Source organism: Aythya marila (assembly GCF_965140915.1).
Source record: "Aythya marila genome assembly, chromosome: 6".
In the NCBI taxonomy this organism is placed as follows: domain Eukaryota; kingdom Metazoa; phylum Chordata; class Aves; order Anseriformes; family Anatidae; genus Aythya; species Aythya marila.
The window spans coordinates 7,389,801-7,402,522 of record NC_139047.1 but is presented as its reverse complement, the minus strand read 5'-3'; the positions used below and the strand labels follow the sequence as shown (position 1 = coordinate 7,402,522).

Sequence of the window (12,722 nt, the reverse complement as noted above, 5' to 3'; positions counted from 1 at the left end):
TGCTAGTTACGAAGAACAGGGGTACCTCAGATCCTTGCAATCTCTCCCAAAAATACCACCCTTCCACAAGTTCTCAGGTATGTTGTGGCTGAATTGTGTGACAAGGTAGATGTGTGCACACCAGCTTTCCCAAGTGGACCATCCAGAACACTCTCGGGCAGGACCAGTCCTCATTCAATGCCATCTGGAAGCCACCCTGGTAACCCTGGGAGCCAGGTGGCAGTGCGGGAGCAAGGATGGGGCCCATTTCCTCGGGTGTCACAGCAAAAATGCTGTTGGTTAGTAAAGACTCGGGAGAGCTGAATGCAGTATGGATACAAGAACGTGGAAAACTTTCCTTTAGACCAGGAGGTGCCTCATGTTCTGTTGTGAATCCACGTAAATCAACCCCCTAGCCCTTGGTACCGAGGCACACGTCAGCTAACTGCCTTTTGTCCAGTCAGCCCTGCAATGCTTTGTGTTCTTCTTCGAAGCACAACGATTTTGCTGTGAAGAAGGCCAGAATAACCACAGTATGTTTCTGTGTCCTGGCTAAAGGAAGGAAGGGAAGTGACTAATTCATGCTTAAAGCCAGCTTTCAGAACAGCTAGCGTATCATTTCTGGTGTACATCTAAATTGGAAACTACCTACAGAGTAAATGGCATTCCAGAAAGTATGCACTGAAGACTTTTGTTACTGCGGAGCTGGTTAAATTATAACCTTTCACTGAGGTTATTACTTGAAGTTCAATTAACATTTTAAATGTATGTTTGGAGACCAGCGAATGGGGCCTCTGCAGAGAGGTGGTCTCGGCACAGAATACATTCCTTGCCGCAGGTGTCACCAGGGCAAAGCCAGGAGGAGAAGCTGTTCTTTCAGGTAAAAAGCCACAAATAACTAAACCGTTTTGTGAAAGCTCCTTCTGTGTGGAGCACGCTTCAAAGGCTTGCAACATGGCATTTAAGCAGCAGTTACAGTTTCATGGATATCTCAGCTGGAAAGAAAATTTAAATCAGAGCTGAATGTAGGCAGCCAGCAAGTCCTGCAACCACTTTTTGTTCGCTGTACGTGGAGGTTGCTTTTCCTACCATTAAGGAATCTCTAGTCAGAACAGAATTTGTTTATTTACCTGGAAATGAAAGACAAATATAGTAACAGAAGGAATTTATTTTAAAGAATAGCATTTGCCAGGTTATACAACTGAAGACGGAGGAATACGTGAGAATGTAGGACTGGTTTTGCTTTGGTATAGCAAGCTGAACTGCCTGAAGGTGATGGTAATGTTTTCATCAACTCAGAACAGTGTGTTTTGAATAAAGGGAATCAGTTTAGTTTCCTAATAAATACCTCAGCCTGTGTTTTCAGAAGGGATTTGTCAATTGGCGAACGTCCTTGAAACAGATTTGAAAGGCATGCCGACATGGCATTTAATGGAAATACGATGCCTCTAACAGTTGAGTTGGCTGAATAAGAAGTAACGAACACAAGCATACCTGGCTAATGCGAATAAATAATGCCATGAGGGACAGCAGTCCTCAGGCTGTCAGAGCCTAATCCTGGGATCTAGCAAGGGAACTGCTACAAAGCCAGGGATCTTAAGGAGTAATGGGCGCAGAAAGGACAGCACTGAGAAAGACACAATTAACAGTTTCCGAAGAAGCTCTGACACAAGCATCTCTTTGCAATGAACAATCTTCCCTCCTTACCGCAGCTGTGGGGAGAAAGTCACCCATCAAGCGGGACAGCTTATCATGCCTCTGTATAAAAAATATTACGAAGTGGTACTTGCTCTGTAGCTACAGGATTTAAGTAGCGCTCCACGTAGTAGCGTGTGGCAACTCTCGGTAAATACTTATCTTTTAAGGGCAACCTGTGTGTGTTTAACATATTACTGTATGCCACCTGTTTGTAAGCAGATTGGCGTTTAAACACTGTATTACACAAGGGGGAGACTTTCAGTTTAAATGAAAGCATCCCTTTCCATTATAAGCAGCTTGCTTTATCACAAACACCGGTGTTTCTTGAAAGTAGGAAATAAACCCCAAATACTCGGAATAGTTAAAATAGTCTAATTGAATGGTAATTGGCAGATTTATAGTGAGTGGGTGGGTGGGTGGAATTGGTCTTTCACAGCAAGCTGCAGCTGCTCTAGCTAGCTGCCTTTGAAGAGCTGCTTAGGGAAAGAGGAAGAAAAGAAAGTCTATAAAATCAGTTGCTTAATTGCATCTACCAGTTCTTGAAGCTGCTGTGCGCCTCCCACCCTTTTGAAGTTGTCTGTTGTTCACTGAGCAAGATGCGTGTCCCAGCCACCAGCTCACCCGGCTCGCTTCATGCTGCTGCACAGGGTGCCAGGAGAGGCGTGCTGCTCGACGGCACCGGGGGGCTGCCATGGGGGCTGGTCGGCTGGCTTCATGATGGCCATCTCCTGGCAGGCTGCTGCTCACATGACACACATAAACGCCCCAAGCTTTTGCTGCTGTCACATTTGCATTTTTGTAGGATTTTGTCCCATGCGTCTGTTTTAGTAGAAGTTCTCAGCGCTGTCACTAACCTTCCTGTCCAGCCTTCGTGGACAGCCTGGTTCAAGAGCTTGGACCAGCCGGCTGCACAAACCCATGGCTGTTTCGGGAGGTTCCTTCTGATCCGCTCAGCCTCCTGCAGGAAAGTGGGCAGTGCTGTGCGTTCACATCCTGAGTGACTTGGAGGGAAGTTTGTGTCTAAGCAATGGGCACGGTGTACAAAGTAGGAAAACAAAAAAAAGGAGTGTATTTTGTGCTCCTGCAGCCCGTCACACACACTGTGCCTGTGTGTAGGATCTCCATGCTTGCATCTCTGTGGGCCTGTATTCAACGAGTCCTTCACAGCTCTAAGTCTTCTTTCCGGTCCCCTTGTAGGAACTTGTAATTTACTTTCAAAACCTCATAAAAGGTATCATTAGTGCAGTGTTACAGTATAGTCAAAAAGAGTAGAATAGTTGCAGAATAAGATAATTCAGGGTTTTCAAGTTGTTTTCTACAAATGGCTATGTATAAACTCTGGCTTCCAACCCAATTCATCGTGTTACATCTCTGTGACAGTTGTAGGATGTCCACAGGGTCACCTCTGTGCAGAGCTCTGGTACCTGAAGATTATCCAGGAAATTGCAGGCTGAAATCTGTTTGCATGATTATTTTCATTGTACATTTGCGGATTGCAAACACTGAATGTAAATAGTAGAGTATATACCCAAGCATTGTTTTCCTACAAAGAAAGGGCTTCTGTTGTCCAGTTATTGTTTTGCAATAATCACTTTTGTTTAGACAGCCAGAGATACAGTTTGAATAAACAATGATGTTTGAATAAGCGTACTATGATATTTATCCAGAATTTGTCTAAAACTGGACTCCAAATTTCGTGGGACTGGGGACTTCCTTTGTAGTATTTCCATCTGGCTGAGTCAAAAGTTAGTTAAAATGTCAGTGCACCTAACTGCCCCCAGACAGACTCTCCAAGTATTACACGGCATCAAGAAAAAGTAAAATTAATTTTAAAAGCCAATTCAATTCTAACTTCTCATTTCCTTTCTCCGAGGTTATTACTTTGTTTAAAAAATGAAAGCTGTATGCCCCTCTGTTCAAACTTTATTACTGCTTTGGCAGCATTACAGGAACATTATTACAGGGCATTATTTTGATTTATGCGGTATTGACTTAGTTGATCTGTTTGAGGGGTGGAGGAGTTGGTATTAAACAAGCACTTGAACACCCCCAGCTTTGGCATTTACTTTTTAATGTGTCTTGAGTTTGCTGAGCACCTCCTTTGAAAAATCCCCTCTAACAGCACCGAGATTTCTCTCCCAGTGTTACGCACTGCATCCAAAAAGAAACCTGTATTTGTGTCCTTCAGCTTTCAGCCAAGATTAGGCATCAGGCAGCAAGTCTGCCACTGCACCTGAAGAAAGAGATCTGGCTTAAGATTTATTACAGACGCTAAGGTGGGCACAAGCGGACATCATAAACTTGCACCTCAGCTTTCCTTGTTAAAATGGTGTAAGAGCGTGATGATGGGCACAGGTGATTGCTGTCAGTAGGAGTCTGCTGCTGCCTGGCTTGTTTGTGGTTTTTAAATCGTGCCTTGCCATGCCACAGACTGAAGCAGCCCTTGCTGTGGGCCAGAATAAGAAGCAGCGGGGCTGCGAGCCACTGGCTGTATCTTGGAGCAAGGAGGGGTGAGGGTGCCCCAAGTCAGGCATTGCGTTGGATGCCTTGTAGATGGGCAACCTGTGCACGTAAGGACTGCGCGGCCGTGTGCTGTACCAGCTCCCTGCTTTCGGGCCAGTGAGGGTAGTGGCTGCAGCCACAGGAACATCACCCTCCTTCTGCGCAGAGGAGAGGCAAAATGAGCAACCCCCCTGGGTTTTGAAGGGATCCACGACTCCTGCTCCGTGTGCTGAGGGATGGCCTGATGAGGGGTGGTGCTGCACGGCCATCCCAGTGTAGGCCCCTGTTAGCCAGGGACGGGGCTGCCCGGCCGTTTAGTAGCAGAAGTCCTGCTGCAAGTGTGCAAGGCTCTTTGTCTATGGCTCACGGAGGGGAATATATTTTCTTAACAGTAATGATTACAAGGGAAGATTCCTGAGGGCTTGTTGTTCTTGATGAGCCTGCCAAGCAGCAGGTATAACTTGACCTATCCTTTTTGCCTTCTGGCTGTGTCTCCCAATTTGCTCGGGATCCCTATGTGTGTGTTCAGAAATGCATTTGATGCTGATTGGAGCTAATTCAGCACCACAGTGGGGGGAATTCACTTACATTGCTCTGTGCTAACAGCTATAAGCAGTGATAATTAATAGCTCCTAATTGCTTAATCAGTGTAAAGTTTTACACTATGTCATATGTGAACGTTTTTATGTTGTGTGGATGAGTAAACCTCCAATTAATGCATCAAGTTGCACAGCCTTACCAGCGCTGTCAGTTCCAGGCGGAGAAAAATAACTAGTGTCTTCATTACCCCCCTCAGGTCCCTTCCTGTAGTCGTTACTGTGGCCCGAAGACATTTTTCTGTAGCAGCTGAAGTCACATTACAGAGAGCTTGCTATCAGCTCGGAGCTGTCAGTGATAAATACAAATTCACTGGCCTGAGCCCGTTCAGTGCTGCTGACACGCTCTTCTTGGCTTTCCATTTATTCCTTTACCTCTGGTGGCCAATCTCTCTTAAAATCAAAAGTGCCTGCCACCAGCGTATCCAGCGATACTCTGTAATTTCAGAGTTCTCTACAGATTCCCAGTCCCTGTGCGCATGCGAGCATTGTCTCCATCAGACGTTACTCTTGAAAATGCATCCCCCTTCAGAGGTTTTGTTTTCTTCTGGGCTGGTTCGTGTTTATCTCTGCTTCCTCCCCCCTGCCTTCCCTCATGCTGTCCCCATATCTCTCGCCGTGCTCTTTCAGTGCCTATCTCTTGGACTGTTTTCATTTCACAGACCTATTTCCCATGCCGCTTTCTTTTCAGCTGTCTGTACCCGAGTCCCTCTCCGTTTGTGTGCATCTCTCTTCCTATCTGTGGAGGAAGCCAAGGGAAAGATAAAGGTGTTGAATGGGGCTGAATGGCAGACTTGGAAGTCCCCGGTGGAAATGATCGTTAGCAGTTTGCTTTCAGCTCATGGGTCCAAACAAGTTTTCACCGTAAAGGGACGCCTCCAGCATTTGTGCAGGGTACCTGCACTGGGCATGAAGACTTTGGGGTAGCAGTGATACAGCTGTGAGATGGAAAGGTCAGTCGATGTGCTGCCATTTACCACAACAAAATAACAATTTTAGTGCAAGAACAGCTTGTTAGAGAAAAGCCTGGATTTTATGGGATTTTCTAATCCCGTGTTGGAAAACTATTAGTGGTAATACCCCGAGGTGAGCTCATGTGAAATCAATGAAAGCAACATAATTTGATGGCAGTAGAGGATCGGGCCCTTTGATTTCTATATCCCATAACTCTTCCACAGAGAGGAGGAGAAAATGAGCGCTAGATATTCCTATCAGATGCTTTCTTCTTTTACTGAAAGCTATACTTTCTCTTACAAGGCATCTCTCTTCTGCCATAAAGGAAGGAAATCCTGAAACGTGTGAGTCTGTGTTAGGTAATTAACTTTCAAATCAATAGAAGAGATCTGATGGCTAGCGTAGGGCTGGTAGGAAATGTAAAATGATTTTTACTTAACAAAGAAGTGTGAATGAATGAGCGTGTGACAATAGGAATTGCCAGACAAGGACACGGAAGGCATTACAGCCTGATAAAGGCAGAACAATCCATCACAACAATAGTATCTTTAATTCTTGTTAATGCTGTGCCGTGGTGTTTGAATTATATTTTGATTGTGTTATCTTTTCACACATAACTGAGGAGTTTTAGCTGCTTAGAAATACAACATGCGAGCCTATTTAAACCCTCTGTCCCACCTAAGCAATGGAGAAAGGAGACTGGGTCTTACTGCAGTGTACCTGGAACTTTGCGCATCTTAGAGGGAGTTACGTCCAGACGCATCTGTGGGATGTCCCTAGCGTTTTTGCAAGACCAATTTTTTAGGTTAAGGATGAGACTACAAGTAGCTTACAGAAGCTCATAAATGATTTATAGATGTTTTGATAGTTAATTATTTTAGACTGCTGGACGAGTAAAGAGCCTGCTTATAACCATGGCTTATAACCATGGCATATAACCGTGAAAACCACTTTTTTTTTTTTTTGGTCTGTTTATTCACACTTCCAATATCAGTGTGTTACAGATATGCTAACATCTATTAATGATTTATTAACCTGGTAGAAGCCATCCATAGATGCAAGCATTGTACGAGGTGAGACCATTTTTTGTTTTACTTATGCTTTCCTTCCAGGCCTCTTGACAGAGGTCTGCTTAAAGCAGCTGGGATAGCTGATGAGGAAGAAGCAGCGTTCTCTGTACTACACTGAGCTAAGAGTTAAGAGGAGGACTTCATTTTTCTTGTGTTGTCAGTAACTTAATCCTCTGCGGTTTTACTGCTCCTCAAATAATAAAGTCAGTCTGGAGACAAAGGAAAGCCGTTCTCAATTCTTGGGAAAGCACAAGGATAAAGTAACCTTGGTCTTTCCCAGCCTAGCGAGCAAATGCTTTCTGCTTGTGACTTTCTCCAGCAGAGGCAGGGAGAGTAGAGGCATCTTTCACAAATAAAATAAAAAAATAAAATACCCTGGAAGTTACAACTGGTAGTCTGCAATGGACTCCACAATGAAGGTAAGTCGCATTAGTGTCGGCCAAGGGAAGGTGAGCCCAGGAGATGAGCCATTGGTTGTCTGCATGAAATTTGCCAAAGCAAAACTAATTCTTATGTTCCAGTGGAAATTTTCCATTTCTAAGTTTAGATTTCATAACAAAGTCTGTAAAAATTATGTAAGCCTCCTGTTAACTCCTTCCCTCCTCCTCTGCATTCTATTGAATCAAATGTCATCACGTATTCCAAGCAGTGCTACTGTTTAGGAGCAGAACTGTACTCTAGCATTGCTTCTGTAAAGAGGGCAGGAGAATGAGCAAGGTTCTTCCTTTCCATATGTCATTAGGAAAGAAAAAAAATCTTTGCTTATGTGCCTTCACTAATGTACAAGAATTTAGCAAATGGGTAAGGTTGCGCTTACAAGATAGAGTCCATTAGAAATCTGCCTTTGGGCAAATTCCAGTTAATTCTTGACTCATTATTTGATTATAGTAAGACTATGCATGAGGAATTGTTACAGGTGAACTCGTACTCCTTTTGGGTGGTTTGGGCTGCTCCACTACTAGTGGTGAGTGTTCCTAGGTCCCCCTGGTTGCCATTAAGACTGCAGTTTGCTCAGCATCTTGATGCCAAGAACCAGTGGTGGAAATCGTAGGAAGGAATCCTCTGTCTTTATTAGCTGTTGTCTCGAGATGAAAGGAAAAATACCTTTGCAGTTTGCCGTTTCTTCATTATTTCTTTCGCCTACACCTTGCTTCTATACGTTAGTAGGTTTTGGCATATTTTAGAGACACGAAGAATAAAAGGAATCATCTATTTTATGCCAGGAATTGTTTGATTTTCTTTTTTCTCAAATCTCTGTTGGCTTGCTACAATCTAAAAATCAGAAGAAATACATATGGAAAGATTTGTGAGAAGTAGTACAGTTTTTGTAAAGACTTTATTAGTCTCAGAGCTGATCGATTTATTATTGTTTAAGCTTGGCATATAGATCTCATCATGAGAACTGTTCCTCACATGGATGTTCCTTATGCTCCTGGCTACTTACGTTGACTTCCATGGGACTATTTTTGTGATAAGATTTACAGAGCTGATCTTTAATGGGTTGCAATCTGTCCTTATTATGGTGGGAAAGCCAGGTGAAATAGTGAGTTATGTGAGGGCAGAATCTGGACCAGTTCCTGCTGAGAGCAAAGAAAGTTATTTTTCTTTTTTGAACAAACAGACCAATATAGAGACACTGTTTGGAGGGAGTTTGTTTTTTGATTTTAATTCTTGGTATATTTGACCTTCAAAAGGACATGTAATGTAATTCAGAGGTGTGCTGCCTACAAGCTCGGCTCCTTGTTGTGTCTGTGCAGCTGAGAAAAGTGAAAACAATGAAGCACAGACTTTGAGTTCCCAGTGAGAAAAAGGAAAACTGGCAGCCTTTTCTTGCTATTTTGTTAAATATCTCTATTTAAATGCAAATGATCATCTGACACTGACAAACAAAGTCATGTACCAGGAAGCAGGCGTGCAAGATTTTAAATAAAAAAATAATGATTATTGAAGATGCTGGATCACTTTTATTTCCAGGAGGAGTAGAGTTGGCTGAGCACGTTTTGGTTGCCTGCTGAGGATCAGCTCAGCATCTAGGAGTTTGAAGTGTGAAGATTTTCATTTTAAATGTTGTTTGTGCAGAAGTGTGGGAGGCCTCTCTAGTAAGAGGTATCTTGGAAGGATGCTTGAAGTATCTTCTGTTATCTCAGTGCAGAAACTGCAAAGGAAAGCCCAGTGCCTGCAGTAAATTTTGGAAGAGGGCCGAAGTCTGGGGCAGAAAGAGCTGAACTGGTGCCTTCTTCTGCCTCAGGAATACGTGGCTGCGAGTGGTCTGTGCAACGCTTTTCTCTGTGTCCGGCTGCCAGCCTTGGAGCTTTCTCCCTGAATCCCAGCCCCCTTGAGCAGGACAGATGTCAGATTTGACCGTAAGTTAGGGTCAGGCATAAAATGGAGCCTTGCAGGAGGTAGCAGCTCTGCGGTCCTTGGGTTGTGGTTCCTCCCTGCCTTCCCCCAGCCATGATGCTCTGGTGAGGGCCATGCTGCGGCAGGTACAGAAGTGTGCACTCCCTGCCGTGCCCTTTCTCCTTCCCGCTTGTTCAGTTGGTCAGGGCTTATAACAACCCAGTTCCTGGGCATCATTTTTATTCAGCAAAGTGAGCGCCAAACCCAGCAAGCAAACTGTGTCATTTCAAGGCTCTCTTCTGTGGAAGTTCTTCCTTGAATTTGTTGTTTACCTCACCTGTGTTTTTTTTAAACTTCCATTCTTATAAATCAATACGGATGCGTTAGCTTTCTGCACGGAGCTCCAGTAGCCTCTTAATAATCATAATAATCGTTATTACTGATTAAAGTTGCATTATTCATGCCAGATGGAGTCCCCTCTCTGTCAGCCAGAATGAGTTTGCATTAAGTAGTTATAGTGTATCTGTGAACTAAATAAACAGATGGCAGCATGTGACAGCAAATTATGTGCTGGTGATGTCAGCACCAGCGCTCCCCCAGTATAATTGCTTGAAACGAACACGAGTGCAGTGAGGAGCCGGTGGTTTTAACAAGGTGGTTGGCACACAGCACGTAATTACTGCACAACATAATCAATAGCACCTTCAGTGCTGCGTGAGACCCAAGAGGAGAGCACTGGCTTTACAGAAGCAGCGACACAAAGTCTGACTTTACGCTACTCTGACTGTGGTTCTGTTTAACTGTGTAACATCTGGTAGGTACACTCGTCTTTTGGGGTGATCCAACCTTTGCTTTTGTGTTTTCTCCAACCTTGTTTCCCAAGTGGGAGCTTGTGGACAGTATGTGGTTTAGTGCAGGGTGCAGCAGAGCAGCATTAACAGCTACTGCTGCTAGTACAGGATTGAAAGGTTCCTGATGACTTCAGTAAGCTTCTGGATCAGGTCCAAAGTGGAAATTCACTTAATAGGTTCTCAGCAGTATTCAGTGATGAATAAAAGTTTAATCCGAGGCGAGGTCAGGTTACTGAGGTCAGAAGAGCTTCAGGAAGGGCTGTGCGGCGGCGTTCCCAGTGCTTGTGTTAGCTTTCTCAGTTCATCACTTCAGGTCTGGTTCCCTGTAAGGGGCTTTGCTCCAGCAGCACCCATGTTATAGCCATTGGGACATGCGGTGCTCTAGGGCTCCTGTACTTCAGGAGGGAGGAAGGAGCATGGCTGAGCTCTGGCCATGGAATTGCAGGATGAGATCTCCTTCGCTCAACATCAGAACTGACGTGGGACTGGCCGGGTGTTTTCTCAGGTAACAAAAGATGCAGTGAGAGTATGTGCCAGTCCTTCCACCGCTTTCACCTCCTTGCACAGTGGTTAGTGGTTAGCCATGAAATGGAAGGTGTGAATTCCTCTCCTTCCTCGGTGCAAGATTACCAGGTAGTTTGTAAAAGTTTGGAAAAGGTACTGTTGCTAACTCTTCCTCCCCCATATGTATTTGCAATGCAGTCACTTTCTGTTCCCTTTTGTCTTGAGGGATTAAGCCTGTCAGCACGTGGAAGGACGATGCAGAGCATCTCCTCCACGAGGCTCCTTCAGAAGCAGAACCACAACCACAAGCAGCTAGAGACTCTGCAGTCAGAAAAGGCAAGGTCCTACGAGTTTAGCTGTCACTGTGGAGAAGTGGCTGCACAGAGCAAATTTCCTTCACTGTGATTTTGGACATGAAGACTGTACAGTCTTTTAGGGGGAAGGATTGGTTTTGGATCACTTTCCTGCCAAGGCACGGAGTTTAGTGCCCCATTGTTCAGGTGAAATTGAACACAAGATGAGATGGATATTTGCTCAGCCTGTTCTCATCCCATGGGAGGAATGAGCGGGTTTTATGGAGGATGTACAGAGCAACAGCACTGGGTGGTGAAATTGTTCCTTGCTCCTCCACACTTCATCTTTTTTGGTTTTACAATGTGCCAGCCATTATTTGTAGCACACAGGGATTTAGGGTATAAAGCACTTAGATAAGTACCCATACGTTTGCTACCCATTCTGGCTGTGTATCTGGACTTTTTTACAGGCATGGTTTCAAACTTAGTAAAGCATAGAAGCTCTCCAAAGGCAAGATGGACCCTTCTCTTCAGTGGTTGTCCAAGGGTAAAGAAATGAAAGGAAGCCACATTTCTAATCTCCCTGTTTCTTTCATTCCCAAAGGTGGTCGATGCCACAAATCCTGCACGGGCCGATGCTGGGGACCCACAGAAAATCACTGCCAGACCTGTAAGTATGCAAGACCCTGAGAAACAAAGGACTAAAAAATGATGCAACAGGGATCCTACTTTTTTTTTATTACTATTATTGTGAAGAGATACTATAAATTTTCTTCTTAGCGCAGTTCTGAAACATTTCAAGGTTTTTTCTGTATATTTTTGCCAACTGATGATCTTGTTTTTTTCCCCCCATGTGAATTTATGTTTTTCTTTCCTCCCTTGTGCTTTCTAAAAATGCTTAAGCTAACTTGAATTTTCTTTTCACTTCTTGGCGGCAACATGGAGCATGGCTCCTGAGAATATTGATGGTTATTTTGGAATACACTGAAATGAATACTGCAGGAATAGAAAAGTCTACAAGGCGGATTTGGAGATGTTTAATGATGGCCTGATGCTGCAAAGTTCCTAATGCCAGAGTACTCTGTTTATTTCAGTGGGAGCCTGGGAGTATTAATTATCTTGCAGAATTGTTCTCTTTATAATAACTCAGAACGTAGTTGAGTTATACTGAAAGAGAATAATGATTTTTTGTGAAGGAAGTAGCAAGTGAAGGGTTGTTCACAATGTCTGTCTGTCCTCTTGAATTTAGACAGCATTAAAATGAATAAGAAAAAAGAACTATATTGAGATTCTTTGTGTGCTTTCAGCTCCTCCAGACAGGCACTAAGGAGTTAGAAGTGCAGTTACAATATTAGCAAATAGAAAAGAGGAGAAAATTGAGAGCTGTCTTTTCCTACATGTTTCTCCCTTTTTCCTCTTGCAGCAATAGAGCTATCCTTTACATTTTCCTTCTTTGAAATTCAGGATGGTGAAAACTGGTTGGGTTTACTGGAGTCTCTCCCCCCAGGAAATGAAATGGTTACTGAGACCTTCACACCCCTGAGTTAGCACTGCTCTGGCTTGTGGTCATTTTCTTGGCTGTGTTGTAGCTGGGATTTGACTGCTACCAAGCAGATGTACCAGCTAACTCTCTGAACTTATGGTAGCCCAACGTTAGCCATCTTTTTCATTGGAAATATTAGAAACAGAGCAACAATGCCTTATTCCCCCACTATTCAGAACAAGAAATTGTGGGAAACTGGAAACAGCAGAGAGCTTGACGTGAACATTTTAGGGTTTATCACGATGAGGAAATCCAATCCAACCTCCTGCCCGTGACAAAGCACAGGGTGCAGGTGACAGAGCTGTGTGCTTGCTGAGGTTCTGCCCCCCTGCGCTCCTTTGCATTCAGGTACATCAGCTGATGTTGCTGGCAAAGCTGCTGACAATTATAGC

At 44.0% G+C, this 12,722-nt stretch overlaps 1 protein-coding gene across 3 annotated transcripts in view; it reads left to right on the top strand.

Moving 5' to 3' along the window:
- ERBB4 (erb-b2 receptor tyrosine kinase 4) overlaps nt 1-12,722 on the top strand; it is a gene marked incomplete at its 5' end in the record, with an annotated part of 567,763 nt that overhangs the window by 375,628 nt on the left and 179,413 nt on the right. For all 3 annotated transcript variants that reach the window (XM_082763474.1, XM_082763473.1, XM_082763475.1), the window contains one exon: nt 11,392-11,457. In XM_082763474.1, coding sequence (XP_082619600.1) covers nt 11,392-11,457 — 66 coding nt within the window. The remainder of the gene's footprint in view (nt 1-11,391; nt 11,458-12,722) is intronic.